The 27,231-nt window shown below is 55.1% G+C and overlaps 10 protein-coding genes across 10 annotated transcripts; 3 read left to right on the top strand and 7 right to left on the bottom strand.

The window, feature by feature from the left end:
- Window positions 1-1,352: 1,352 nt before the first annotated feature.
- On the top strand, window positions 1,353-3,930 carry CCOS01_15518 (uncharacterized protein; the record flags this gene model as incomplete). Its single annotated transcript, XM_060463657.1, has 3 exons — window positions 1,353-1,854; window positions 1,975-3,570; window positions 3,623-3,930. 3 exons carry the CDS (start codon window positions 1,353-1,355, stop codon window positions 3,928-3,930), a joined length of 2,406 nt encoding a protein of 801 aa, XP_060305801.1.
- Window positions 3,931-4,683: 753 nt separating this feature from the next.
- Window positions 4,684-7,941, bottom strand: CCOS01_15517 (exocyst complex component Sec5; the record flags this gene model as incomplete). Its single annotated transcript, XM_060463656.1, has 3 exons — window positions 4,684-5,400; window positions 5,454-7,549; window positions 7,602-7,941. The coding sequence occupies 3 exons, from the start codon at window positions 7,939-7,941 to the stop codon at window positions 4,684-4,686; spliced, it is 3,153 nt and encodes a 1,050-aa protein (XP_060305800.1).
- An 809-nt stretch (window positions 7,942-8,750) lies between these two features.
- CCOS01_15516 (uncharacterized protein) lies at window positions 8,751-8,912 on the top strand (the record flags this gene model as incomplete). Its single annotated transcript, XM_060463655.1, has 1 exon — window positions 8,751-8,912. A coding segment is annotated over one exon (162 nt), but the record flags the coding sequence as incomplete, so codon positions are not given.
- Window positions 8,913-9,005: 93 nt separating this feature from the next.
- Window positions 9,006-10,636, top strand: CCOS01_15515 (isocitrate dehydrogenase subunit 2; the record flags this gene model as incomplete). Its single annotated transcript, XM_060463654.1, has 4 exons — window positions 9,006-9,092; window positions 9,235-9,294; window positions 9,580-9,789; window positions 9,845-10,636. The coding sequence occupies 4 exons, from the start codon at window positions 9,006-9,008 to the stop codon at window positions 10,634-10,636; spliced, it is 1,149 nt and encodes a 382-aa protein (XP_060305798.1).
- A 1,059-nt stretch (window positions 10,637-11,695) lies between these two features.
- On the bottom strand, window positions 11,696-12,871 carry CCOS01_15514 (myo-inositol 2-dehydrogenase; the record flags this gene model as incomplete). Its single annotated transcript, XM_060463653.1, has 1 exon — window positions 11,696-12,871. One exon carries the CDS (start codon window positions 12,869-12,871, stop codon window positions 11,696-11,698), a length of 1,176 nt encoding a protein of 391 aa, XP_060305797.1.
- Window positions 12,872-13,932: 1,061 nt separating this feature from the next.
- CCOS01_15513 (FAD binding domain-containing protein) lies at window positions 13,933-15,678 on the bottom strand (the record flags this gene model as incomplete). The annotated part of the gene is made up of 1 exon (XM_060463652.1): window positions 13,933-15,678. One exon carries the CDS (start codon window positions 15,676-15,678, stop codon window positions 13,933-13,935), a length of 1,746 nt encoding a protein of 581 aa, XP_060305796.1.
- Window positions 15,679-16,244: 566 nt separating this feature from the next.
- On the bottom strand, window positions 16,245-17,935 carry CCOS01_15512 (uncharacterized protein; the record flags this gene model as incomplete). Its single annotated transcript, XM_060463651.1, has 2 exons — window positions 16,245-17,665; window positions 17,719-17,935. 2 exons carry the CDS (start codon window positions 17,933-17,935, stop codon window positions 16,245-16,247), a joined length of 1,638 nt encoding a protein of 545 aa, XP_060305795.1.
- Window positions 17,936-19,327: 1,392 nt separating this feature from the next.
- CCOS01_15511 (fungal specific transcription factor) lies at window positions 19,328-21,463 on the bottom strand (the record flags this gene model as incomplete). Its single annotated transcript, XM_060463650.1, has 3 exons — window positions 19,328-21,167; window positions 21,225-21,387; window positions 21,436-21,463. The coding sequence occupies 3 exons, from the start codon at window positions 21,461-21,463 to the stop codon at window positions 19,328-19,330; spliced, it is 2,031 nt and encodes a 676-aa protein (XP_060305794.1).
- Window positions 21,464-22,148: 685 nt separating this feature from the next.
- Window positions 22,149-23,649, bottom strand: CCOS01_15510 (uncharacterized protein; the record flags this gene model as incomplete). Its single annotated transcript, XM_060463649.1, has 3 exons — window positions 22,149-23,074; window positions 23,126-23,391; window positions 23,456-23,649. 3 exons carry the CDS (start codon window positions 23,647-23,649, stop codon window positions 22,149-22,151), a joined length of 1,386 nt encoding a protein of 461 aa, XP_060305793.1.
- A 1,162-nt stretch (window positions 23,650-24,811) lies between these two features.
- Window positions 24,812-25,734, bottom strand: CCOS01_15509 (uncharacterized protein; the record flags this gene model as incomplete). Its single annotated transcript, XM_060463648.1, has 2 exons — window positions 24,812-25,050; window positions 25,134-25,734. The coding sequence occupies 2 exons, from the start codon at window positions 25,732-25,734 to the stop codon at window positions 24,812-24,814; spliced, it is 840 nt and encodes a 279-aa protein (XP_060305792.1).
- Between the last annotated feature and the right edge of the window lie 1,497 nt (window positions 25,735-27,231).

Genomic DNA, 27,231 nt, shown 5'->3' with positions numbered 1-27,231 from the left:
GAAGATCAGGGGCCCCCAAAATGCCGAGACTTAAGTTCATTGGGGAAAAGGGAAACAGCTCCAACAGAGATAATGTCAGCCAGACGCTAGCGCATGTGGCGGGTTCTTATTATCTGAGACGGCGGCCGAGGTCACCCCCGCCGTGTCATTTGATTCGGCCCCGTGCCCGGAGTGACCCACTCCTTCGCGGCCCCCCGAGACACCCCCCGACGGGACTGCCCCTCCCCCCACCTTTTTCAGGAACGACTGAACACGAGCCACTGCCTCTTGACCACCTCACGTCTGGATAAGATGAATGTGAACTGATGATCTGTTGTCGGGAGTAGCATATTTTGACTATGTTTCCTCGCATCTCCCTTCAGCATTACGACTGGAAGAGCTCAGGCTGGCCGCTGCTGTACGATGCAGGAGGTGATTCGACCAAGTGAGGGCCTATGATGCGACTTTGCTAATGCACGTGTACATCTGCTAGATCTGAACAGTGCGGGCTTCGCATCCTTTGAATCTAGAGCTGGAGTTCGAGGTGCATCATTCGGATAGCCGGGTTTACTTCTTATTTAAAGTGAGTGTCTAGCATCGCTCAATTTATCTTTTCTGAGATGACAGATCTAAAGAGCTCTTTCGAAGGTACCAGTCTCAAAACAAGCTTGGTCACCTTGAATGGCGTGTATGTAGTTTAAGATCAAGCTCAATGCTGCGACAGAATTTCAACTCCAGTCACACACTCATGCCTTCCCTCACAGCTCTTCTTCTTCATAAAAACATGAAGGCTGTTAAAAACGTAAAGCCATTTCGTCGAGTGCCCTTACAGAATCTGGCATGTATGAAGGGGAAAACATCGAAAGAAGCTCTCGTGGCTCACACACTCCAAGGTACTTAGGTACTTACGCAGTGGTGACAGACTTTGTGGTGGGGTTCTCACGTGACCAGAAAGGTCTGCTCGGCCCCACCACGAAATTTATCCGACATGGGAAGCGGTGTGAGAATTTTGTCGCTTCCAACGTCGGTGAGCCGTGGCAGAATCTGTGAATCGCATCGCATCGCGCAGGTCCAGCCCACGTTATCGTTCATTGTCGCCCACTGGTAAAAGCCTGGCGAGGCATTTCTTGACCGGTGGCGTCTCTGACCTGTTCCGTATCGAACAGTCAATCGCCTCGGCATCTCAGATTGCTGGTCCGTTGCCAATTCCTACATATCGACCTCGAAGGCAGAATTTCTTGGGCGGTCACCACCACTCTGCGGTGTGCTGAATCTCAAGCACCGAGCTGTAAGAGGTCAACGAACCAAGTTTGCGCCAAAAACAGCAACTCCCTTGGATTATCCAGCCTGGAATACGCGCCAAAGACTACATCATGGGTCGAAAACCAAACCCCGTGGTGGGGGAATATTTCACCCGGGGCCCCAAACTTCCTGATTCCAGCAACCGATACCCTCACACCTGCAAGTTGTGTGGTGAAAACTTCCCAAAGGGTCGAGGCGAGGTCCTACACAAGCACATTACGGAAAAGTGCCCAGCCATCACACCTGAAGAACGCATCAACGCCGCACTCGGTTTCGCCGGACTTCACTCCGGCTCATCAGCCCCGCGATCAATGAATCTCCCACTCAACCAGCTTGACGTCGCCGTCGCCGAGGTCGCCCCCGAAGCACCTGAGAACTGGTCTGCCCTCCGAACTCTCGCAGAAGCATCGCGACAAGTTGGAGAGAATGAGATGGGGGCGCCTTCAGCACTTGGTCGCGACCGATCCGAGTCCGCGGTTCGACAACTCGGAATCGGCTTTGAAGTCCAAGAGCAATTCACCCTCGAGAACCCGCCCTGCAGTTACGAAAATCGACCTGGTCGTGAGCGGAAGGGTGTGTCATTTTTTCTTCACTTTCATTCTCTTTGTTCACAAGGAAGGAGCGTTGCTTCATCTCACCTCATTATTCCAACTCAAACTCAGATCGCGAACTCAGATGAGCTGACTTTCACAGAATCCACCTCAAATGACAGCACCAACCCTCTCAGCTTCCTCACTACTGAAGAAAAGATGGAACACTTGCAGGCTGCCACTCAGCATCCAAACGACCCGCCTTTGGATTCATCAGATCTCACCGTCGCTGCCGTGGCCACTGCCCGTCTTACTCATTCCCTCATGGATCCTGAATTGCCTACTGCCGAGCACGGCGACCCGCTTCAAGTCGCCAGCCCTGTGATGGGATCAAATGAGACACTCAAGCCAGACGCCGCTGTCCCTATCGAACCCCTCCCGGTACAAGCTATGCCTCAGCAACTCCAGCAGCCTCAGCAACCAGAGCAACAACCTCAACAACCCTGGGGCGAGATGACTTACATGACTACGAACCACATCCCCACAGTAGCAACTCACGTGGCCCCAACGTTGCCTCCTCCCAACAGAGGCGGCACTCGTATGCCAATCGGCAACGGAACGCAGAGCGAGCACAAGCGCAAGGCCTACAACCCGCTCCGGCGCAAGGAGGTCCAGGCCGCTCGTAAGAAGGGCGCTTGCATAAGATGCCGTATTCTCCGCAAGACCTGTGGCACCAATGATCCCTGCGACCAATGCCGAAAGATCCAAGGCCCGCGTCACTGGACCTACCCCTGCGTTCGCACTCGTCTGAACCAAGAGCTTACCCTCTACTCAGCCGCCTTGATAGTAGTCCTGGCGCAGACTAGGGTCAAGCACGCCAGACAGAAATACCAGCTGCTCTCCAACGGCACCTCTCTCGTCGTCTCTTTGTGGGAGGATAGCCCGAGCCTGACGCTCGCCGCTCTGCTTACCCCCCGCCCGCAGCCTCCTGTAGCCGAGGGCGAGACGGAAGAGCAGACGGCGAGCCCAGACACAAAGACGGACTTTCGAGTCGTCATGATTGACCAAGACAAGGAGGACCTCCCCGCCCGTATGGAGGAGTTCTTGAAGTTGATTCTGCCCACGCTTATCGAGCGCGAGCCCTCCCACTTCATGCAAGTCGTCTTGGCGGCCGCGCAAAAGTTTCCCGACAACAAGGCGACGGGCAAGAACTTGAAGCTCGCCATTGAGCTCTGGGGTCTCATTGAAATTCTCGACCGAGAGCGAGGCTGGTGCATATCTGAAGAGCGCCAGGGCGTCGTCGTACCCATTGGCCCCGAAGAGTTTGCCGGCACCGACGACCAGGACATTTACAACCTCATCACCTTCCAGCTATCCGCCGCCACGGAGCGCAAAGCCAACAACGTCTCGAACAAGCTCATCAGTGAGCTTCAGCGCTGCCTGGAAAACGGCAAGGCCAAGATCAACTTTGACGTGTACCTTTCCATCCTCATCCTCCTCCACTGCCTGGAAAAAACCACCTGGACCTTCAAGGTGTGGGAGATGGACGACTTCCGTCAGCGCTGGCCCCTCGACCGCCCTCCCACCATGTACGTCAACCAGGGCCGGGACATTGCCGACCTCTTGAAGATGCTCCTCACGCTTCGAAAGTCTCACCCCAAGACGTTCCGGACACTTGATGGCCGGCTCAGCGTCGTCGACCTCGGCGAATCGGACTTTGACATCATGGCCGAGTTCTTCCAGGCCCTGAACCTCGAGTGTAAGTTTAAATTTCCTTGGATTATGAGAAGTAAGCTGACCGCCTCTCTTAGACGACGATGTCGTCCGCAAGCTCGAAACCTGCGCCTTCAGCCCAGAGACCTCACGCTCCCTCGAACTGCACTTTTGCAGCCATGTCCTGCTTCCCCCTAAGGAAGGCGACCATGGACACCACCACGCCGTCACGGCCTCCAGCTCCGGCCACAGCACACCTCCGCCCCCTCACCCTCACGCTCCGCCACACCCTTCCACCGTCCCCGTGGCCTCAGCCTCCCCAGTTCCCGTCCCCGACACCCCCATGACGGGAGCCTCTCCCACCGCCCCTACCCCCACAGAGTCGCTGCCGACTGATCTGCCCTAGTATGGGGATTGGTCGTGGCGGCATTACACCGGACAGTAAGCTGCTGCTGATACAAATACAAAGAGGCAGTGTCCTGCTTGCGTTCATCACGCACGCACAATTCACGATGAATGACTGAAACGAAAAAAAAAGATACCTTTTCAAGGAAACACAAAAAAAAGCACCCTTAATGAATGTACGACTACTATCGCCACCACAACCACCATCTCCGTTGGAGACATGTCTTCATTGGCGACATGAAAGCAAACCCCATACAAAGGAACCAAAAAAGGAAACCACAGGACTTGGGTTGGCAGAAAGACTTTTGGCACTTTGGGAACAAGGGACTCATGGAAAAGCAAAAAAAAGTTTTCACAGTTGGCTTCTTCTCTTTAGATAGATGGGGCTGTCGTAAAAGACACACCAAAAGTTCACTTAGAATTCGTCACGGTAGATAGATACCCCCCTTTTCAGTCAAGATCACATTTTCTGCCCTCAACTTCACACCTCACTGCATCGTGACCACGTACATTGAATCCGTTTGTTTATTGCAAAACATGGGCTATCCGACATTGAACATTTCATCACTCATGCGCCCGCCCCAATCTGGCAGGGCGCGATTCTTCCCCAAGCGCAATGTAGGCCCAGGGCATCACACCCCGGAACCTCCAATACCTCCCAACCCAAAGGCTCTCTCATAACCAATTCATCCCCTACAACCTAATCATAGGCCCAGATACCTGACTTTCTCATTCTGCACTGAGGAGGGGGCCACTAGCCCTTGATACTCGCCGCAGAGTCACCGGTGCCCGTCCTCGAGGGTCCGATGCCGGGCCGCTTGATCTTCCTGAAGCACGTAAACTCGTTCTTGCTCGCCTCGCGCAGTCGCTTCAACACGTTCCTCATCTCGGGAAGCTCGCTCTGCAGGCGCGCGCGCGCGTCGTTATCGGTGCGCCCATCGAGCTCCTGGTAAATCTCGCTCTGGAGCGCCGAGGCACGGTCGGTGGTGTACTGGCTGAGCGTCTGGGCGACGAACTCGACGTCCAGGGTGGCCTGCATCAGCGCCTCGAGGGTGTATCTCTGTCGCGTGCGGAACGCCTCGAGAAGCTCACGGCTGGTTTGCTCGAGGAGGTACGAGAGCACCTGCGAGGTGAGCGTGGGTGCCGTGGTCGAGACTTGGGTGTGGACGAGCACGAGACTGAGGAGAGCTTCGTAGACGTAGGGTCTCGCTTCCCGCGGTTTCTGGCCCACCTCAGGGACCCAGTCGGGCGAGGCAACCCCGGCTCTGACAATGTTGCGCAGCTCCTCAATGGATGGGCGGGTGTATGATTGGAAGAGCCTAGCGTCAATCTGGCCCAGAACATCCTTGATCGTTTTGGATTCATCGCTAAGTTTGACGGAGAAGGCATTCTCAAACTGCGAGTTGAGACTTGGCACGACCTTGGCGCGGAGTGACTGCAAATTGCTGAGAGTAAGGAGCATACGGACGTTCTATACAGTATGTCAGTAGGTAGTTCTTTCAAAATGATACAAGTCAAACTCACCCTGTCTCCCGCGTCGAGTGTCGCTCTTCCGCCGCTGGGAGCGGGCGCGGCGGAGGCGACAATGGTGCCGTCCATATCCGTTGTCCAATCGTCGTCGGCCTTCTTGACAGATCGCTCGGCATTCTCCACCATGCCGCTCAACGCCTTATAGAGCGTCGTGACGTACTGGCTTCTGACCATCTGCAAGAGTTTACTAGGCGGTGGGAGGACAATATCCCCCGCACCAGGCTTTGACATGGCTTCGGATATGTACAGGATCTTCTGCATGCCTGTAAGCAACGCGCCTTCAAAGGCGGAAAAGCTCGAGGGCATGCGGGTGAGGTCGCCCAGTTCCGGTGATCGGTACCAGTCCTCTACGAACTTGATATTCTCAGCGTCCTTGTTCCATGCTGCGCAAAGAGCGGTGACGCATCGTTCTCTGGAAATGTTGACAAGCGTCTTGAGCCTGTCCAAGACGCCAGGGTCCAGTCCATTCGCAACGGGGCCGATGCTCGCCAAGTCGGACGCGCCCGAACCTACCAGGGCGAGCATCTTGGAAAGGTAGTGGACACCACTGACGGAATTGGACCACGGAGGCCAAAACGCTAGCTTCTCCCACGTCTCGCCGCGCTTGGGCGAAGGAGGAGGAATGTTGTTAGGGTCGAGGTTCAGCCGAGGATCCAAAAACCCGGTGGGTGTGAGGTTTCCGGCTCCTGCAGAGGGCGGACTCTTGGGTGATAGGGGGAGGGGCGAGAAGAGCAACGAGATATCCTCGGGTGGCGGGCCCGCGAAAAAGGCAAAGACTGTTTCGCGAATCAGGTCGACTAGCTCCAGCGTGCCCTTTTGCAAATCTCCAGCACGCTCCTCTGGTAGCTGGTGATGGACTTGCGATTCTCCATTGTACCCCACAGGCAGCGTGCGCTGGATCTTGCCTTCCAGGAAGCCTTGAACCGTCTGCCAAAAGTCCAACACCTCTCCCAGGATGCCTTGAGCCGATAGGATACTCGATAAGAACGCCAGCATCTTTTCCCACAGCTCTATAACGTCGGCGGAGTCAGCCGAGGCTATCTTGTTCTCCACGGCCGCGCGCCCCAGAGACCGCAGATGCGATGCAACCGCGTGCGCTCCGGGCTTGTCGGCGTTGGCCAGGCGTCGTCGTAGAACCTCCACCTCGACCTTGGAGCGGTCTGACGTCGACTGAATCTTGCCCTTGAGGTGGTCGTACCGACTAAGCAGCCAGACCCAGATGGGGTTGTCGTCGACGCCCAGCTCGAGAAGCAGACTAATCAGCTCCATGTGCTGGTCTTGCTGGCCTAGGTTGTCGGCCTTGGAGACGCCGTGAAGGGTGACGAGCTTCCGCCACACGTCCCGCTTGAAGGCCTGGATCTGCTCGTCCACATCGTGCCATATGCGTGCCGCCAAAACAATCTGATAGATGTCGGCTTGGCTCGAAGAGCCCGCAGCGGCGTTTGCAGCCAGTGCTCTTGCATCGTCTGAGAACTTGCGCGCCTTGTTGTACTCCTCCACGAGACTCTCGTAGTCTCTTCGTTTGATGCTCTCGGCAATGGCAGAGCTTAGTTCGACGTACTCCTTGAACTGATCTAGGTTCGCCGACACAACCTTGAGATTCTCCTCCTTCTCACGTCCTCCCAGCGCCGGACCCCACACATCTTCCGCCTTGGCAGAGACATCCAGAAGAGGCGCCTTGATGCCCGAGACTCCGTATTCGCTTTCCTTGACGAGGGCGTTTTTCTTGCGAGCGTCCGAGGTGGGAGATCCGAGGGATGCGGCGAGGTTCATGCCGCCGTTGCTGCCTCGGAAGCTGCTGCGACTCGCGTGGCGGGAGTGAGCTCGAGCACGGCCCGTGGTTGGCGGCGGAGGCGGCTCGGCGCCGCGATACTTCATCTCCTTGTACACATTATCAATGGTAGCCTTGGCCTTGACGAAGCGCTCAAAGTTGGTCTCCACCAGAACCTTAAGTGATGCGGATTTTTGATCGATTGACTGGGACAGCATGTCCAGGCCGGTCAACAAGCTTTGGGTGTCGGCAGTCGCGTGCATTTGCGAGAGGAACAAGGCGGGAGAGAAGGTGGTCGAGGACAGGAGGAATCGATTGCCTGGACGCATGTCAGTCTTGCTGGTGATTATCACAATATCGAGCCCACGTACGCAAGCGCGGATCGTCCTGAATGGGGACTCCCAGCTGGCGGAGGGTCCTGACGACACTGTCGGTGGTGCCCAAGGGATCGGGCTCGTCGCGCTGGACAATGTTGGCGACACCTCCCTTGTCCGACTGGGCGCCGGGGATTATGCTGCGTCGGTCACTGACGGCTCTCTCAAGTGCCTGGTATCGCGACTTGCGGCGCTGCAGCTTCGCCTTCTTCTCGTCCTTGGCCTCGTCCTCATCGTCGGATGCATCGCTCTGGTTCTTCTCGGCTGGCCATTCGTCGGGGTATGGGTTGGGGAGCTGGTAAAAATCCAGAATAGTTCTCTCGTAATCTGACGACATTATGGGGTATTGGTATCACGAATCGTGGTGGTAATTCGCAAAGGAGGAAAGCGATCGTTGTTCCAGCCGGCCGAGGAACGGCTGGGGGCTCGGCGAGGGAGCTTGTTGCTTGCAGTACGTGTAGCCGTTTCAAAGGTACAAGATGAATAATTCCATTGGCCAAAGATGAAGGATTGACAATGCCGCACAGAGGCAACCAGGGTGCCGGAGGTGCAAAAAGCACTGCGCAAGTGCAACAAAGTGAGGTGCAACTTGATGGCGAATTGTTTGCGTTCAGTTCCAGATGGCAGCTAGCTCACTGCTCAAACCTAGGTAGAGAGGTACCTTGGTGACAACGGTGCAGCCCACTTGGTGCATTTATGGCGCACACCGAGGGCACCTCACTCACCGAAGCACACCCAGGTTTTGGAGGTGAGTTCGGTCAGACGGGCTGGTCCTCAATCGGCCGGAAAAGTCTATGTCCGTTCCTGCCACCCGGAGAAAAGTTGGAGGGTGGGGTCTGCCCAGCCACAAGGTGTTATAGGTGTGGCTCAACTCGTGGCTAAACCTTCGGCAGCAGTCGGTGCTAGGAGGTCGGTCATCGATAATCCCGCGGGATGTTTTCTTATGCCTTTGAAGACACGCCGCCGCTTTACTGGAGATCCCACTTTCGGAATGTTCAACCTCGGATAAAGACAACTCAGGGAACAAGATACTATGGAGATGTACAAGACTGTATAGAAAGCCACATTCACATCTTTCAGAAAACGTCGTTTTCAGTTCTGTAGAGTTCTCAAGATGGTAGAATATAAAACATCATGAATGCATAGAAAGCCAACAAGTTTAGTTTTTTTTCCTGCAGCAGAGCCGCTTACACCTGCCGGTGCAGCCAAGACCCCTGCGGTAAAGCGGCGGTTTATTTTCTCACCTGTCAAATCCGGCTGGCCGCCGCTGGCGTCTCTGCTACTAACACTTCCTTCTCCCGACCTTAAAATTCCCGTCTCCCGATAAACGACCAATCCTTCCCACCCGACCACTCTCCTCCGCCTCCACGTATCCTTCAACACCAAAGGACTCTAGACACGATGCTGGCCGCCCGTACTTTCGCTGCGCCTCTCCGGCAGCAGGCCATGCGCGCCGCTCCCCGCGCCGCCGCCGTCTCTCAGTTCCAGGTGCGCGCAATTCCTCCATCCTGTTCCTTGCCGTCCCGCGATCCCGCCCGCCCGCCGGTGACGATTCGACGATGCAACACGGGCAGAGCCTCTACTACAGGCCAGCCATTCGAATAGAACTCAATTGCTAACAGTTATGTAGAACTCCAGATTCTACTCGAGCGAGCGTGTCGCCAAGTTCCACGGTGTCAAGGACTCCAACGTATGCCATTTCCCTCCTCCGTTCCTACCCGCCCCATAAAATTTTACGCGCAAAGGAAAGACCTCGGCTTTGTTGTTTGTTGGCGCACCCCGACCTCGACAATGACACTGCATTCTCTGCTCTTGAACGCACATGTCACTCGTCATGTGCAGATGGACGGGTACTCGAGCAACAACAATGCCCCGAATCGGCCCTTTGCGCAGCCCAAAATCACTCGACTGGCGATGGTCAAACCTGCGACATCTACATGCCTTCAAGACAAAACTAATCACCAATCTTGTATAGGGCAACTACCCCGTCTCCCTGATCGAGGGTGACGGTATCGGTCCCGAGATCTCCCAGGCCGTCAAGGACATCTTTGCCGCGGCCAAGGCCCCCGTTACCTGGGAGCCCGTCGATGTCACCCCCATCCTCAAGGACGGCAAGACCGCCATTCCCGATGCCGCCATTGAGAGCATCAAGCGCAACAAGGTCGCCCTCAAGGGACCCCTCGCCGTATGTGTTTACCGACCATGAGCCATTCTCTTCCCATTCTAACTTGAACATGCAGACCCCCATTGGCAAGGGCCACGTCTCCCTGAACCTGACTCTCCGCCGCACCTTCAACCTGTTCGCCAACCTCCGTCCCTGCCGATCCGTCGCTGGCTACAAGACCCCCTACGACAACGTCGACACCGTCCTCATCCGTGAGAACACTGAGGGTGAATACTCTGGTATTGAGCACGTCGTCGTCGACGGTGTCGTCCAGTCCATCAAGCTCATCACCCGCGAGGCTTCCGAGCGCGTCCTCCGCTTCGCCTTCCAGCAGGCCCAGGAGATTGGCCGCAAGAAGGTCCGCGTCGTCCACAAGGCCACCATTATGAAGATGTCCGACGGTCTCTTCCTCAAGACCGCCCGCGACGTCGCCAAGGACTTCCCCGAGATCGAGTTCGACGCCGAGCTCCTCGACAACACCTGCCTGAAGATGGTCACCGACCCCCTCCCCTACAACGACAAGGTCCTCGTCATGCCCAACCTGTACGGTGACATTCTCTCCGACATGTGCGCCGGTCTCATTGGTGGTCTCGGTCTCACCCCCTCCGGCAACATTGGTGACGAGTGCTCCATCTTCGAGGCCGTCCACGGCTCCGCCCCCGACATTGCCGGAAAGGGCCTGGCCAACCCCACCGCTCTGCTCCTCAGCTCCATGATGATGCTGAGACACATGAGCCTCGGCGAGTACGCCGACAGAATCGAGAAGGCCGCTTTTGATACCCTCGCGGAAGGAAAGGCCCTCACCGGCGACTTGGGCGGCAAGGCCAAGACTAACGAGTTTGCCGGCGCCATCATTTCCAAGTTGTAGATACCTACTACCCCTGTAGACTGTACGATCTTAGACAACGGATATTACCTCCTGTTTCCTTTAACGTTAGCCATAGTCGTTCAATGAGTTCATGAGCTCCAACAAAATTTGGTGTTTTCGTTCCTGTGGTTTCGGGCTGTGAGTGACTGGCAACATATGGTGGCAATAATTGAGTTTGACTGTTCACAACGTTTGGGCACTTCCCTCTGTCGCATGTACGAATTTGCTACCACTAAGATAACGAGCGCAATCAATACCTTATCAACAGATCAAAAAGCAGACTAGGATGACTTGACAGGTCGAACGGACACATAGGTCCGAGAGTCAACGATAGGCCTTAGCACTGACAGGACGCAATGTCCGTGAACATACCTAGTGAAGCTTGGGGCGAGCAGGCTTGCTGCAGCCTCGCACATCAGCCTCGTCTCGTGGAAGACAATGTCGTCTTCGCATTTGTCATGGCGTCGCAATGTTGGGGATTGCCAGGCCGCTGCGTCGTCCGATGAACGGATACCTCCTCAAGACTTACACGGCAGGTCCCCAAAAATCAGTGTCACCCTTCTTTGGAGTCGACCCTAATACAGAGTACGTTTGCTACATCCTGTACATGGAGGCCATAATTAATCGAAACAAAGTAGAAAGAGTATAGTCGGTTCGGGATGAATTCCTTTTGAATGAGAAAAGCTCGGCATCTTGAGCTAGCCTCAAGCCGACTCTTCACTCATCCCCCATTTCTCCACCCAAGATTCAAAATCAACTAAGCCTTCGTGATTATTATATCAACAGTTTCTACACCCACCCCAGCACATGAGTAATTTGAAGCACCTCATCTAAGTACCGAAGCAAGTACGCATCGAAACAGAGAGTTTTTCTCTGATTCAGATACGGTCACATCAAGGCAGTCATGCACCCGAGTCGGTGTAAGTGATAAGCGCATCTGGGTTTCCCCAACAGGCGGAAGAGACAACGTCATTCACGGGTTCGGAGATGGCAAACAGGCGAAATTTTGTTCAATACTGTACTGAATAGCAATGCAGTGATATTTGGTGTGCGTGGCATTCAAGGGCCGCTCGGTACGAAAGGCGTGCTATCGGACAAGTTCTTGATCTTCTTGTGCTCGGGGAACTTATCCATCATCATCTTGAACAGTATCAAATCATCTCGAGCGTCCTTGGCAGACGTCTTGACTTCTTTGCCGTGAACCACAGTCTCATACCACTCTTTCAACTCTGCAGTGTAGGCATCCTCGTACGAGGTTTGGAGAGACCTGTGGGACTTTTCCCCGTGCTCGTTCAGCTCGTCAATCTCCACCGTGATGCCGAGGCCCTTGACGAACGGCGTATCATAGCAAATCGTGACAGTCTTGTTCTCCCCGTAGACGGCAACATGAGAGTCGAATCTCGGCACCGAGTCAATGCCCATCTCGTAGACGCACGTGAACCTGTCGTCGGGGGCGGTGCCGTTTCGGTACTCGAACATGGCCGTGTACCAGCGCGCGTTGTCCGTTGAAGCGAGAACCGATTCCGGGAGGCCACCTAGCACATTCCTCATGAGGCTGAGACCGTGACTCCCGAGACTGCCGAGGAGGCAGCAGTAGTCCATCTGCGCGGCTGTGAGCGATTCCGGCTCTTGTCCCCAGGCTTGGCCTAGTAAGACGGCCAGTCGCGCCTTTCTGTCCTCCGACACCTCGGTTGGTATGTCATCATGGTACTTTTGAGAGTATGCTCCCGATTGCCCGATGAAATAGGCATTGGGGCCGATGATGTCGCGAACGCGAGCGTACTTGATCTTGTCAATGGAGGCGATCTCACGTTTGAAGGCTTGGAGGCTTGGAGCGTAGCGTCGCATGTATCCCAAAAAGACGCGGGCATTACTGGGGGCCTTGGTCTCGGCGTCGATAATCTCGTCGGCGGCTTGTAGACTGAGCGTCATGGGTTTCTCGAGCAAGACGTTTTTCCCGGCCTCCAGTGCAGCAATGGTATACGGGGCGTGGTACTCGTCAGATGTTAGGATGACGACGACATCAATGGCCGGGTCATTGAAGATGTCGTCTGGGTTTGTGGTTGCGTGGGGGATGTTGAATTTGGCACGACAATGATCGGCCGTCTTGCGTGAAATGTCGCAAATGGTGACGACCTTGAAGAGACCAGACAGAAATATAAAGGTTGGAAGGTGAACGATTTGTGCAACGTCACCACCGCCAACTACGCCAACTTGCAGGATCTTGGGAGACATGGTGAGAGAAGTTTCACTTAATGCAGCGATAGACAGTGGCGCAGTGAGAAATTTCATGCGTGAAGCTGGAGGATACAGGCAAGGTAGTTTGAGTACAACATGACACATCAAGCCGCAAGTCGGCCTTTTTACATGGCTGTGTGTAAGCCCCGGACACGTATTCTTCGCTAACCCAAAACCGCCGAACCGGTGAGGCATGGCGTTGCCCGTGATGCACCCGAGCAACATGCATCCTCTCCGCATCCCCTCATTTAGTCTCCCCGCACCGTACTAGCTGTATTTGGTTTTCCGACCAGTCTTGCTTTTGTCTGGGCGGACTGCTCTTTTTGGCAAAGAACCATCAGATGTTTCTGCTTATCAAGTGCATTACGGAAACTATGATACGATACGGAGATTCTGCCCTCAAACCTCTCAGCTGTTGAGCCCCTGCTTGCTGCTTGCTGTGGTCACTCAAAGGAGCATGCTGCCATGTCTCACTCACCGAACTCGTCTCAGACGATATTTCAAACTGCGTATTCACGGGCAGACTCTGGCAGAAGTTGAGACTCAACGTCAACAACCATGTCTTATTACTGGTTACTTCTCACATCTTAAGTTATGGACTCCTCTGATGATTCTGATTCTGATCATCTTCGGGAAGAGATTTGCTCATTTACTCAGCGCGCCTTGTCTGTCTCTCGCGTATCGCGCAGTATCGATAACTGTCATCCGTCTGAAGAAGTGAAATTGGAGGGACATGTTTCTAATGTGATGACCGGCTTGAACTTCAGGTTGGACTTCAAAGTGGTCATAATTAATCTATTCCCCCTCTACGCCGTATCAAGATTCTTTTAATAGACGTGATAGGCTGGGGGCATGCCATCATACCTATTCAGCCTCTTCAAGGCGAGGCGTCTGCACTTGTATCATTACCACGATACTCAAGAAGTTGTAAGAATAGAGGCTAGTGCCAAATATTTCTTCAAGAGGAGTTTATCAGGTTTCTTTCAGATAAGAACATAGTAATAATACAACCATCAATAATTCCCTTGCAAAACCGCAGTCAAAGTCACCAAACTTGACTACAACGCAAAAGAAATCCGCTTGAAAGCCTCAGAAAATACCTCGTCATCACCATCCTCCCTTCCGCTAACCCTCCAGGCAATAAACCCATCAGGCCTCACCAACACAGCGCCCTCCCTCCCAACCCCAAACGTTTCCTCAAAGCTCTCGCCCTCCCTCTCGTCAACCTCGACGACATCCTCTCCAACATGAACAAACTCACACCCAGCACCAACAGCAGCAGTCTTCCACTCCCCGTCCCTCGAGAGCACAATCCATCCACGCCCAAACAACTCCAAACTCGAAATCTCTTTCCCATCCCTCTTCCTAACCACCAAATGAGGCGCCCTTGTCCCGGGCTGACCCTTCCACTCATCAGGCCTCATCGCATCAGGCAAAGCCTCCTCTGTCCCCAAATCCACCCCCCTAGACCGATAAATCTGCCCCAACTCCATGGCAATATCGTCAATCACCTCGACCTTCTTCCCCTTCCCCCCATCACCCCGGATATACGCCTTGTAATCATCTCTCGCAAAGAGCTGATCATGCCTCACAAGCGCAACAGGCCTCCTCTCCTCATCATACGTCCCCAGAATCCCCTCGTCCGCCACCCCGCTCCTAACAGCAGCAATCTTCCACGCCAAGTTATGCGCGTCCGCGAACCCCGTGTTGGCGCCGTACCCGCCCCGGTTAGGCGGCAACGTATGCGCCGCGTCGCCCGCGAGAAACACCCGCCCCTCGGCAAACTTCTCCGCGATCCGCGCGCTCATCTCCCAGAACCCAATCGTCACCAGCTCGATATCCCCGTCCTGGATCTCGTCTTCGCCGAGACCGAGGGCTTTGCGGATGAGGTCCTTTTGCGCGCGGGCGTCCATCTTGTTGCTGTTGCTGACGTTGATCGTGTCCTTGGCGTCGGCCTCGGCCTCCTTGTCGGGGATGGTCTCCTCGGCGGCATTCCACATCAACGCCCACCTCCCATCGTGATAACTCACCAGAAACGCCTCAAACCCGTCTTCGCGCCCCTCGATCGAGAACTGCACGAATCCGCGCTCCAGAAACTTCTCAATCGGCGCGCACCGGAACATGACGCTGCACAGACTCCGCAAGTGTCCCACGCCCGTCGTCCCGATCCTCAGGCCCTCGCGGAAGATGCTCCGCGCGCCATCGCAGGCGACAATGTACGATCCTTCGACGGTTACTTCCTCCCCTGATTCTCTGTTGACGGCCGTGATGCGTACGCCGTCTGTTGACTGGCTCCAGGACGTCATCTTCCACCCGAGCCTGAGATCCGCGCCTAGCTCGACGGCGCGTTTGCGGAGGATGGGTTCAAGTCTGTCTTGGGCGATCGCCGTGCCCATGATGGGAGCATAGACTTTGCCTCCTTTCTGCTGCGGTGGGGGTCCACCGGAACCAGATCCAGGTTTTTTGGTCTCGCCCTTCGGGCCAGCACCGTTCTCCCTGTCGGCGTTGTTATTCCAGAGCTGCTCATCAGCCCACTCCCCCGCCAGACTCTTGACCTTCACCCGACGAGGTTTCCCGCCCGGGGGACCGGATCCGACTTTCAGCTGATCAGGGGAGATGCCGACAGTCTGTAAGAGTTCCAGCGTGCGCGAGGTGTACCCGATGGCGCGCGGGTGCGGGGAGCTCGAGGTGTGGCGCTCGAATAGGATGACCGGGACGTCGCGGGCGGAGAGGAAGAGGGCGCTGGCGAGGCCTACTAGGCTTCCGCCTATGATTATCACGGGTGCTTGAGTTTGCGTCGTCATTGTGTGTTGATTTTGGTGTTGGTTGATGTGCCGACCGGTGTAAGTCAACAACAAAAAGTAAAGTCTCGAGGCTCAAGGTAAGATTGTATGAAAAGCGTAGTGTGGTTCGCCCGTCCATCCAAACTTGTGTACGAGATGCACGATGAGGTCTTTATACATTTGGCATTTCAATCCCGCGCCATTGTGACGGCGTCGACGGCGGTGGTTTGCAAGCTCCGCACTTGCCCGGCTCCGCTGGTCCTGGCGTGGCCGGAAACGCAGCCACCGCCCCACACCGGCCATCTCGGGTACGAACGCAGCGCTCGGTCCCGAGTGTCCCTCACTAGTTCTCACCGTCCACATAGATCCACTAGCAATTGTCCCGCCGGCTTACTCGACGGGTTTTCATATTCCGCGGTCACGGCATCCATCTTTGCTGTGGAAATATCACAAACACCCCTTGTTAATTGAATTCATTGAATTGTGTGCTCATTGCATGCCTTGAAGCCTACCTAATTACGCCATAGATTACGTCCTACATCCCTCCCGTGTACACCCGAACAAGCATAAAATTCTTGTTTACAAAATCATGCCTCCAACGGACCGATAGTGGTAATGTCGAGACCCTTGGCCAGCTCCGATTTCGAAGGCATCTTTCCGAGCGACATCAACTCGGCTGACTGAACCATGGCAGGGTCCTTACCCATGGAGGCCATGGCGACAACCGTCTCGCCATTTGTGTAGTACGCAACAAACGCCGACTCTTCCACATTGCCTTGAATCACGACATCGTCCCATCCGCCGACGGTGTTACCGCAGTATCTCAGCTGTGAACCCAGTGCGGACCAAAAGACGGGGATGAAGTGCGGCGTCTTGACGGCTGAGTTGATGATGTTGTTTGCAACGGAGCGACCAGCGTTCTGGGCGACATTCCAGTGCTCAATGCGAGTGTACCGGCCGTCGCCTCCAGGACCGTGGTAGGGGTATGTTGCGATATCACCAATGGCGTACACGTCCTTGAGACCAACGATCTCAAAGTTCTCGTTGGTCTTGATCGAGCCATCGTCCTCCAATCTGATGACCTTGTTCTCCCTCAGGAATTCAGTAGCGGGGGCGACACCAACACCGAGAATGACTAGATCAGCCTCGAGTTTGGTGCCATCCTTGAGGTATACCGCGCCAACATTGGCAGCGTCCGTGGCTGATGGCTCTGCCTTGTCAACGCCAGCATTCATGTGGAACTTGACGCCATTCTTTTCCAGGCTCTTCTGGATGCCAGCGCCAATCTTCTCGCCAAGAACCCTCTCCAGAGGAACCTTTTCCATACCGATGACGGTGACTGTGTTCTCCTTGGCGGTGGCGTTGGCAACCTCCATACCGATGAAGGAGGATCCGACAATGACAATTTTCTTGCCCTTGTCGCCAATGGCCTTGACAATCTTTTGCGTGTCGTGGGCAGTTCTGAGGGTGAAGATGTTGCCCAGCACCTTGAACCCTTGGAGGGGCAGGTTTCTGGGCGTACCGCCGGTGGCCAAGATGAGCTTGGTATAGGGGACGCTATCGCCCTTCTTGGTGGTGACCTTGCGGTCAGAGAAGTCAACATCGGTTACCTCGTCGGCGACCCAGTCGACAGAGCCACTCTTATACCAGGCCTCGTCGCGCCATTGCAGGGCGTTGACGTCGGTCAGGAGAGCCTTGGACAGCTTTGTGCGATCAATGGGGAAGTAGCCTTCAGAGGAGATGATGGTCAAGGGACCGTCGTAGCCACCGTTGCGCAGACCCTCAACAGCTCCGAGAGCACCAGAACCTCCACCAACAATGACCACCTTTTCTTGGTCGGCACCACCAGCGGCATTGCACTTGAAGTTGGGCTTGCGGCGACCGCCCTTGATAGCGGCCTCTTCGCCAGAAATGTAGACTGCGCCGTCGCGCTCGGTGACCTTGAAGACGGGAAGGGCGTCGAGAGCAGGGGCATCCTCAACGTCGCCAGTTTTGGCATTGAAGCAAGCTGCATGCGTGTCAGTGAAGTGCAATGGAGCCAACGTGAGAGAGGATAGATACCTCCGTGCCAGGGACATGTCAAGCGACCAGAGGTGGTCAAGACTCCCTTTACGAGTGGTGCGCCAAAGTGGGTGCATTTGGGGCCAACAGCCTGGATACTGCCGCCGGCGTTGAGGAGGAGGACCTTTGCGCCCTCGATTCCCTCGACTTCAACCTCCTGCTTGTCTCCCGGCTTGAGTGACAGCGAGGAGACGGACTTGAGCTTGTAGTCGGCCATGGCTCGTGCGCTATACGAAAATGGGTTCTTTTGTGTCGTTTGTCGGAGTAGAGAAGATACTCTTACGTGTTGGCGGAGAGGGAGAAGGAATCTGTTGGTTTGCATGAAGGATGGAGGGGGAGGGGGCCAAGGAGTAGATGGGTAGGCGAAAGAGAGGGGAAGATGATATGGTCACCGTCGAGGGGTACTCCGACTCGGACTGACAGCTGCTGATGTAAAGCACCGGGGCGGAGGGAGGGGGTCAGACAACAAAGCACACGGGGCCAAGACTGCTTAGGTATTCCCAGATATAGTGTGGGAGCTAAGTATCCTAATAGTGAAATGCCTGGCAGATGGTGACTGGAAGGTAAAAGCTTCCGGGGGTGACAAGTAGACAGAGATGTTGCGGTAAGTATGCTGTAACCGGGGTAAGGTGGGATGAGGCAAGACGTGTTGGTAGGCGGTCTGCTGAGAGATGGGGAAAGTCGATGGATTCGCGTCTTCAGATTGGTGACAATACTCCGTCAGGTCAAGGTTGACTCGTCTTTGACCGGGGTTGTGTTTATGGAGGGGTTCAAGAAGGCGGGCAGTGTTTTTGCGTTTGTAACGTCGGGCGATGGAGAGTGGTGAGGATTCAGAGCATCATCATCATTCATGCGCTGTGCTTTGAGGGAAGCTCTCAATGGCTGCAGATAAACACGGGATGGCCAGAAAGACGCGAGGATGTGAGGTACCTTACGCTGTAGGTAGACGTGCAAGTACGAGGCAGAGATGGACGCAACTTCCTCCCCAAAATTGGACGATTCAATGATGACGCCATGACAGTGAGCTCGTTCCTCCACAGGGAAGGATCTCCCGGGATTAGCGGCGGCAACCACCTTCCCCAAGACGATGCTGTTGCTTGTGCCATTCCTTCCCTCTACTACGTACGCAGTATGCTTCCTTCCAGTGCAATTCATCTGCTGTGGCAGGTGCTTGAGCTCACTCCTGGTCGTCATTGTCCACTGCGGCCCCACCTCATCCCGTCATCCCTGCCAGCTTGCAAATTCCTCTCATCTCACTGGACGAATTGCCAGAGCTTGGATCACACCTGTCTTGATCAGGGTTAGCATCATACCTAACACACGGGTCCCATAATTATCCCACCAAAACACCCCACCACTCGGTCCACCGTCCGCAGGCACCGATTGCCCAAGCTCTTGTCCTCAATGGAGCTCAACACCAACGATTCCAACCGGGTTGATCGTCACCAAGTCAAGAAAGCAGATCATCGTGAACATGATATCTCAGTTTCTCTACTGATATTCAAGTTTCCTTCATCCGGTAGTCATAAGACAGCTACAACAAAGTCAACTCACTAAATATAGTCTGGATATGGTAGACTCCCAAACGCCAATAGAGTATCATCACAGCTTAGTAATGACTATGCCCAACCGTCGCGGCAGCACGACCCAAGTCTCCTTGGAAACCCCCGGCCTCTAACGTGTCTCCTGCCTCAGAATCCGCAGTCACCGGTGACTCCTCCATGATACCCCCAGCAAAAGCCCTTGTAAAGTCCATCATGCCTGCGCCCTCAAAGAAACTCACATCCTCCTCAAATTGCATTCCAAACGGCAGCGTATTGTCCATTGCCTCCACCACCGCAGCCGCAGCCGCTTGCTCTTCTCTCTTCCGTGAAACCTTATCCACCGTTGCCATCGCCCGCCGGTGCAGCTCCTTGACTACCTCGTACAGCCTGCGGAAGTCTTCGTTTGCAGAGAGACGCAGCATCATATCAAAAAGCTGCATCGCGTGTTGCGCGAGCTCCTTGTCCGCCGATACGTTGGGGTTTTCTGGGAAAATAAACATGTTGGATAGGATAATGATGAGCCCCGAAAAGTGCGCGCACGCATTGGACCAGATGCTGCAGTCCGTCTTTGGCGATTCCACAAACAGATTCATGCAGTCCCGGCTGAGTTCCACGCACTTTGCCCACCCCGTCGGCAACGGCGAGTTCTGCCTGCTGTTTCCTTGTCCTATACCATCCAGGTCTTGTATCGTCGCACGGCCGTACGAGCTAATTCTCTGCACCCAATCCGCGTCGTGCGAGTAGATGCCGTGGACCATGACGGTGATGACAAAATAGTTGTGGTAGAGAAGCGAAAGGTGCACCGTGGGAAGCGGCTCGGCGTACTCCAGCAGCGACGTGAGCTGGAACTCGGCCGGCACGTTGCGGCGCCACGTCTCGAGCATCTCCTCCAGACGCGTCACCCGCAGCTGCGCTTCCGACTTTGCCACCTTGCGCGACCTCGTGCTGTAGAGCAGATCGTATACCTTCCCCGCGATGTGGCTGAGCTCGACCCTCGCCCGGAAGAAGTTGAACTTGCTGCCGTTAGACGCAGCCATGACGCCCGCCCCGTCGTCCGGGTCCAGCTCCGGCAGGGGCAGGTCAATATCCGCGTCCAGCTGGAACGAAGGCGTCTTTGACCGCAGGCTGATGTCCTTGTCCATGCAGTAGGCGAGCCAAAAGACCCGCGACCTCTGCCGGGCGACCGCGGGCGAAAAGTACTGGAGGGACTCCTTGTCGTGGAGGTGCAGCCGGTGCGCCAGCCGGATAGCCGTGCCGATGAGGACCGAGGCAGGCTTGGGATCTTTCGTACCCTGGAAGAGAACGACCATGCCCACGAGGACTTGGATCCCTAGCAGGTCCTCTTCTCGCGTCACCAAGTCGGACACGACAGACTGTACGTTGCGCATGTGGTGCAGCACCTTCTGGTCGTCCACCAGGGCATCCAGGTTGCCCGACTCCTTCAACGTGCACCGATACCCCAACGCCAGGGCGATGTTGATGGCTGCCCAGGCAGCGGAGGAGTGATTCGAGGACGGCGAATACCAGTCAGAGAGCATTCGCATAAAGGTCGGCTGGTCAAAGAGCGGCATGATGGAGTTGTAGCGGTTGAAGAACTCGTCGATAACGGGCGTGACTTCCTCCAGCGGCGGCAACTTTGGCTTCTCCGGCTCCACCACCCACTCGCTCGGACTTTCGCTGCATGAAAAGGCATTGATGAACTCGGTGCTGTCGGTTGAGTCGCCGGCACTGTCCAGGGGCAACTCGATGGTGTCTGTAAGCGGTGCGGACTGGACTGGTGCGGGTGCTGGTGCTGATGCTGAGGACGGGACTTGGCTGGAAAGGCGAATATTCGCATCCAGTGCGCGCTGCAGCTGTTCTTCTATCTTTGCCAACCGGCTCTCCAACTCTACCACTCTTTTTGGGCTGTGAAGAGGATCGTCAGTTAAAGTCCTGTGATTTGATCATTACGAACCAACGTACTCTCCCGCGGTGGTTTCTTTTGGCCGTTGCTGGCGCTCTTTCGTCGGTACTACTCTCCGACGGACTGTGGTGGTGCGGCACTCAGACTTATACAGCAGACAGTTTGAGCAGGCCGGCTTGAGCATGTCGCACTTGATCTTTTTGAGGAAGCACAAGTCGCAGGCTGTAAGCGTGTTAGTCATGGTTTATTGGGAATGGTGGTATTTGTTACCCTTGCGGCGTTGTGATGAAGTCTCCATAGTGAAGTCGTCTGTGAGTGTACCGTGTTACCGTCTTGGGTCAACCAAGTTGGAATTCCAGACAATCGAGGTGGATGAGTTGGATATTTCAACCATTCGAGACTCTGAGTCGTAGTCCAAAGTCCCAATTAAGAGAGCGAGGCAGGGGTCTGCGTCTGTTTTGGTGGTGCGCAGCAGTAGCGCAAGGATTAAGTCGCTGGGCCAAGATTACAAATCCAGAGGTGACGGATGCGCCTAGGGGTCCCGTCAAGCCACAATCAGCTCGCATTCTCTTGGTCGTTTCATTGGGTGCTCGAATCCTTCTCGGACTTGAAGTCAAAGTCGATCAGTTTTGGATTTTTGGTTCTTGTTGTCTCTTACCGCAAACGTGCTTTCTCAGCGTTTGATTACTGCGGTGGGATCGTCAAAGTTGAGCTCACCGTCTCTCAGTACGTACCGAAGGCGCTCACCGAGTCTCACCGAGGTGACCGCACCAGATCACTTACACGACACTTGGTGAACAAGGAGATCAGATCACAAGTTTCAACCAAGACCATTTCGTATATAACTCTAGCATTCTAACAGCTAAAAAAAACCTTACAAACGCAAATAAAACTATAGTCTCTAATCTAAAAGCAAGTCTAAATCTAGCAACACCACGGCAATGCACGACCACTGTCTTCAGTCAAGCAACCAGCAACCAAAACTACGCCTTGGAGGTCTCCCTATAAGGCAGAGTCTCGCCAGAATACTTGACAGCGCCATAATGCTCCAGTTTATCCCCATCGGCAATCAAATCCCCATACCAAGCCTGCATATCCTGCGCAAACCTCCCCACCGCGCCCTCATCGCTCGCGTCGAACGGCTCCTCGCCTCGCCCAACCTGATGAATCTGCGCCGCCGCCATCGTCAATCCCATCCCGAAATCCTTCTCAACCATCTCAACAGGCTGCACGGCGCCCTGCACCCTGCCCGAGATCAACTCCGAACCGAACCTAAACTCCTGCGCGCCGGGACGTCCCAACCCGACCCCGTCGACAACCTCGAGCGCCTTCACCATCGCGCCTACGGTCCTCATCCCGCCGACAATGTACGCCTTGGTCTTGCGCGCCGCAGCATCCTTGCCGAGTCCCTTGACAACCGTATCCGCAAACTCTAAGAAGAAGCCCTCTCGCTTGCGCGTACTCTCCTTCTCCCAGCTCATCCCCATAGCCTCGTACGTGCCCCCGGAAATCTCCAAAAAGTCGAACCCGAGCCCGGAGAGCAGGGCACTCATCTCCCTCGCCTCGTCAGTCGTTACCCCGCCCTCCTGGAACTCGACGCTGTTGATCTTGGCAGCCAAGATGAACCCCGGCGACGTCCGCTGTCTCACAGCCTTACCAATCTCGGCAATCAACCGGGTGCGGCTCTCGAGCGTCTGCGGCCCGTACTCGTCGGTGCGGCGGTTCGTCGTGCGCGAGAGGAACTGCGCGAGGAGGTACCCGTGCGCGGCGTGTAGCTGGATACCGTCGAAGCCTGCTTTCTCGAGGTAGGCTGCCGCGTGGGCGAAGCCTTCGATGAAGCGGGCAATGTCTTGTTTGGTGGCTTCGCGGGGCGTTGCGAATTCCATGCCCATCTTCGGTTCTGTTCTTGCTGTAAGTTTCAAGAGTGAATGATTGAATGAAGGGGGGAGAGACCACTTACCCAAGTGGACTGCGGACGCGGAGACGGGGTTCGGTTGAATCTTCTTCTGCACCTGGCGCCCGGGGTGGTTGACCTGTCCGACCATGAGGCTGCCATCGGCCTTGCCTGCGGCGGCGATGGCCTTGAAGCCCTCGAAGCGGGCGTCACCTTCTTCGGGGGCGCATTCGGGGGTGATGATCATGTCGCCCAGGGTGCTCACGTCCTCAAACTCGATTGTGATGTTGCCTGTGGAGATGATGCCAAAGTTGTCTGGTCCTTGGCCCCATCTGGTAGTGTTGGGTTAGCATCAAGGTGTTTTAGCTGTGAAGGCAAGAAGAGGAGAGGACATACCGGCGGTAGACTTCGACGAGCTCGGGCGTGGGGATACCTCTCTTCAAAGGCTCTGTGGCGCTCCAGGTCGCGAGGGACTCGGCCATGGCGCTCTTGAGGAGGCGGTTCTTGGCCGTCTTGCCGGAGAAGGGAAAGGTCAGGGGCCGGGCCAGGGGTTCCGGGCTGGCGGGGGAGCTTTCGTAGCGGGCGGGCATGTTTGTGGTGGTAGTAGAACTGACTGGAGGTTGATAAATGCTTGGTTAATAGTAGGAAAAAACTGTAGAAATGCTATGATGATCGAGGAGATGATGCTGATGATGATACTGTTTGAAAATCGAAGGCGTCTAGGGAGCTCACTTATAAAGACATCTTGAGTTGCCACGGGATCGAGCCCGGACGGCGCTATGGTCCCGAAATGATGCCCGCGGAGACGAGTGCAGAGTCGATGGCGCAATGTGGTAGTATCACGGCTGCAGCCGTGGCGGTGGTTTACCCGGAAAGTTAGCGTACGGGGCCCTCCACGGAGGAGACGTCCGTGGGGCACCGGGTTCCCCGGCATATCTTGTATAGACGCCGGGAGACTTCAACCACGTGGATTGATATGCAACCTCACTTCCAGGTGTTTTCTACAAGTTTGAATGGATTGCTTCTTTGAATTCTTCATTTTCGTGACTATAAAAATGAGTCTCTTGTCTCCTTCGGAATTCAATAACATCGCTCTATACAAACGTTCTGGATCCACACTTACGCTTCTACCTCCAAGTGCTCACGTTCATGGCTAACTCGACTCTGCATAGCAATCAATAAATCGGAACTTGAAAATGCTCTGATTTCAGAACCCAGCTGGGTACAGCATTACTCATTGCCGCGCGGTTGCATCGCGAGACCGAGACGATACCATAGTCAGGCGTGTAAGTGGTCCAACTGTCGGTGAGCATCGGTCAGTATCGGTGTGAGATCCGTGGAACTCCGTGGAGCTCTCCAGCCACCGTGGCGGCCACGGCGCTCCGTGGAGTTCCACGGAGAAAACGCCAAGGATCTGGATTAATAATGCCCTCCCGTCCCCATCTCAGCGCAGATCGCTGACGGAGACCGTCGCACACGGACCAACTTCGCCAGGATTGTGGAGCTTGTCAGCTCGAAGGATCAAGCTTAACGTAAAGTCGTGAGTCTCTTGTTGTTGATTGACAATCACAACACACTAGGCAATGCACAGCCGCTAGGACATGTCTTTACGAACAATGGCAGTCTCGAAATCAGCACTTGATCAAACGCAAAAGCAAGACGTAATCAGGAAATACTAATCAATGAAACACTAGGGTAAGAATCTACTCATACATGCATTCTTAGCTTCGCTTGCGCCCCAGAACATCCTTCTTACAACTCATCCTTGGCCGCATCAGACGACTTCGTCTTCTCGTCAGACACCTTGGACCCCTCAGCATCAGCCTCGGCCTCTGACGCAACCTCTTTCACCTTGAGAACCTGGGCCTTGACGGTGAACTCAATGTCCCTCTTGCCATTGGCGGTGTCGGGACGGGTATGGCTGACGGGCCACGCCACGACGGCGGCATCCTTGGGCACGGCCTGGTAACTACTCAAGTCGGCGAGCGTCGCTGCGATGATGTTAGCCAGCTGCTCTTACAAATGCATTCGAGGAATTGAAAAGGGAAGGAAAACGAATGGATGTCAAACTCACCTTCACAGTCACTGCCGTCGGCAACAAACAGAGGAAGAACAGGATACAACGCTCCCGGCGCAAAAATAGCAACCCTCCCCTCATCAAGCCCACGATCAACCTCCTTAGCCTCGCCAGGAACAGCTACCCGCTCCGTAATCTTATCCTCTTCCCCAGCAGGCTTCTCAAACACAGCAAACAAACCCTTGCCGGCGCCGTCAGCCCGCTCCTCCTCCTCAATCCACTCGCGCACGCGCAACGGAACATCGGCGTACTCCATCATGAGCACGTTGCGGTCGTACATGTGGCGGTCGAGGCCGGCCCAGCCGCCGGGGTACTCGCGGCCCGAAAAGAAAGTCTTGAGACCGTCGCCCCAGGGGAAGAGGCCCGTCGGCGGCTTGTCAAAGAGGTCGTGGAGGGTGTACTGTGTGGCGGCAAAGGTCTTTGACGAGGAGCAGGTTGGGGTGTAGGCGTCTGTTGTTGCCGAGGTGAAGGGGTCGCGCCAGGGGAAGTTGTCTGCCATTGTGGTTTTTGCTTGGGGCATGGGCGGCTTGCCGATTTGGAAGGCCGAGGCGGCCGTCGCGAGGAGGGTGGTTGCGAGAGGGAGGGATGTGGACTTCATTGTGGTGGTTGTGTTACTAACTTTTGTGAAGACTTCCTCGGTGAGGATGGTGCTTTGAAGAGTGACCCAGGATGCGATGAGAGACTAACACAGGAACATGAACGAAACATAGAATGGCTTTTCTTCACTCATCTCCCAATTGACTTTGCCCGGCCCTCCTCATATAAACAGATTGCTTGTGGCCAGATTGGCAACTCCAACGACATTGTTGTCCTTTGCGGACGCAGCATGCTCCGGATTGCCATATTGAGTCGCGGGTTCCTGATGCCAATGTGGGATTTAATGCGGCCGAGTGACGAGTTCCTCCGTCTACTTCTCCATCCGCACCTTTACCCCAAGTTACGTGAGTTCAAGGCCCCAATTCGACTCCACTTTCCCCTCATTCCCGGCTCGACGGGAGCGGGTTGCGGACCTCGATCCTTGTGCCGCCGTTGCGTCTTTATTTCTGCTGGTCGACTCACGTGTCAACTCATCTTACCTAAGGGAATAATGACCCTTGCCTAATTATCTCCTTGCAATCTTTATCCCAGCTGGCGCCAACTGGGCGGTCTTGTCACATCATGATGAGATGAGCTACCCGATCTCCGAGTGGTGACGTCTGTCTTAGTTCAACGCTCACCCCACCTCAGTTCCATAGATCCTCTCATACGCGCTACGTTAGGCTCAAGGGCCAAGACTGGTATATCCTCTCATTCTTGAGTTACTGCAAGAGAGAACCTTGATGACCTTGAGTTCGAGATAAAGACACTCTTATTCCCATTCACTTCATCCTATGCAAAGTGGAGTTCATCTCATCCGATCTCCAACCTTTCAGCGTCCTCCCACATGCGATGAACACACGAAAGGCTCTTCAAACGAGATGAGCTTGGCACTGACTTGAAAGACTATCACGACGCCAAAACTCGGCCCCGCCTATATCCACCCAAACAGGAACCCAGACCTTCTTTCGACTCACTGCCGAGCTTACTCAAGCCTGACAAGCACTCTCACAACCTCACCTGACGTCGTCCATTCTCCTAACCGACCTCCCGTACCAAAATTCCCACTCTCATTTTTGATAAGTCCGGACGCGAAGCTGGCGAACCATGGAACACGGCGAGTCTCCAGTCCTGAGCAGGGGTGAAACGAGGGGGGCAACATCGAATTTTCCCCGAGTAATCGCAAATCTTGCAAATGCCGTCCCGTTTTCAACCCTCCACGGCCATCCTCTTTCGGATAAGCATGTCTTTTTTCAGCCTCGCGTCACCCTTGCCTGCTTCTTATTTCATCTTCATATGAACCCACTCCAACGGTCCAGAAAGGCGCACCATGTGTGCATGCACATCCGCTCCGAGCCGAAACGCCTCTCTCATTGGCTCTAGGAAGTAAAGCTCCGCTGCTCCATGCCGTGTCTCTCTGGAGGCGCTGGGATCCATGACGTCGCGTCTCCGTCGAAAATGACGGCGCGCGCCGTCATGAGCTTCAGTCTTTTGCCCGCCCAGTGTCGCATCGCGCTCA

Source organism: Colletotrichum costaricense (genome assembly GCF_030867565.1).
Source record: "Colletotrichum costaricense strain IMI 309622 chromosome Unknown Scaffold_24.1, whole genome shotgun sequence".
Lineage (NCBI taxonomy): Eukaryota > Fungi > Ascomycota > Sordariomycetes > Glomerellales > Glomerellaceae > Colletotrichum > Colletotrichum costaricense.
This window is presented reverse-complemented; position numbering and strand designations above follow the sequence as displayed.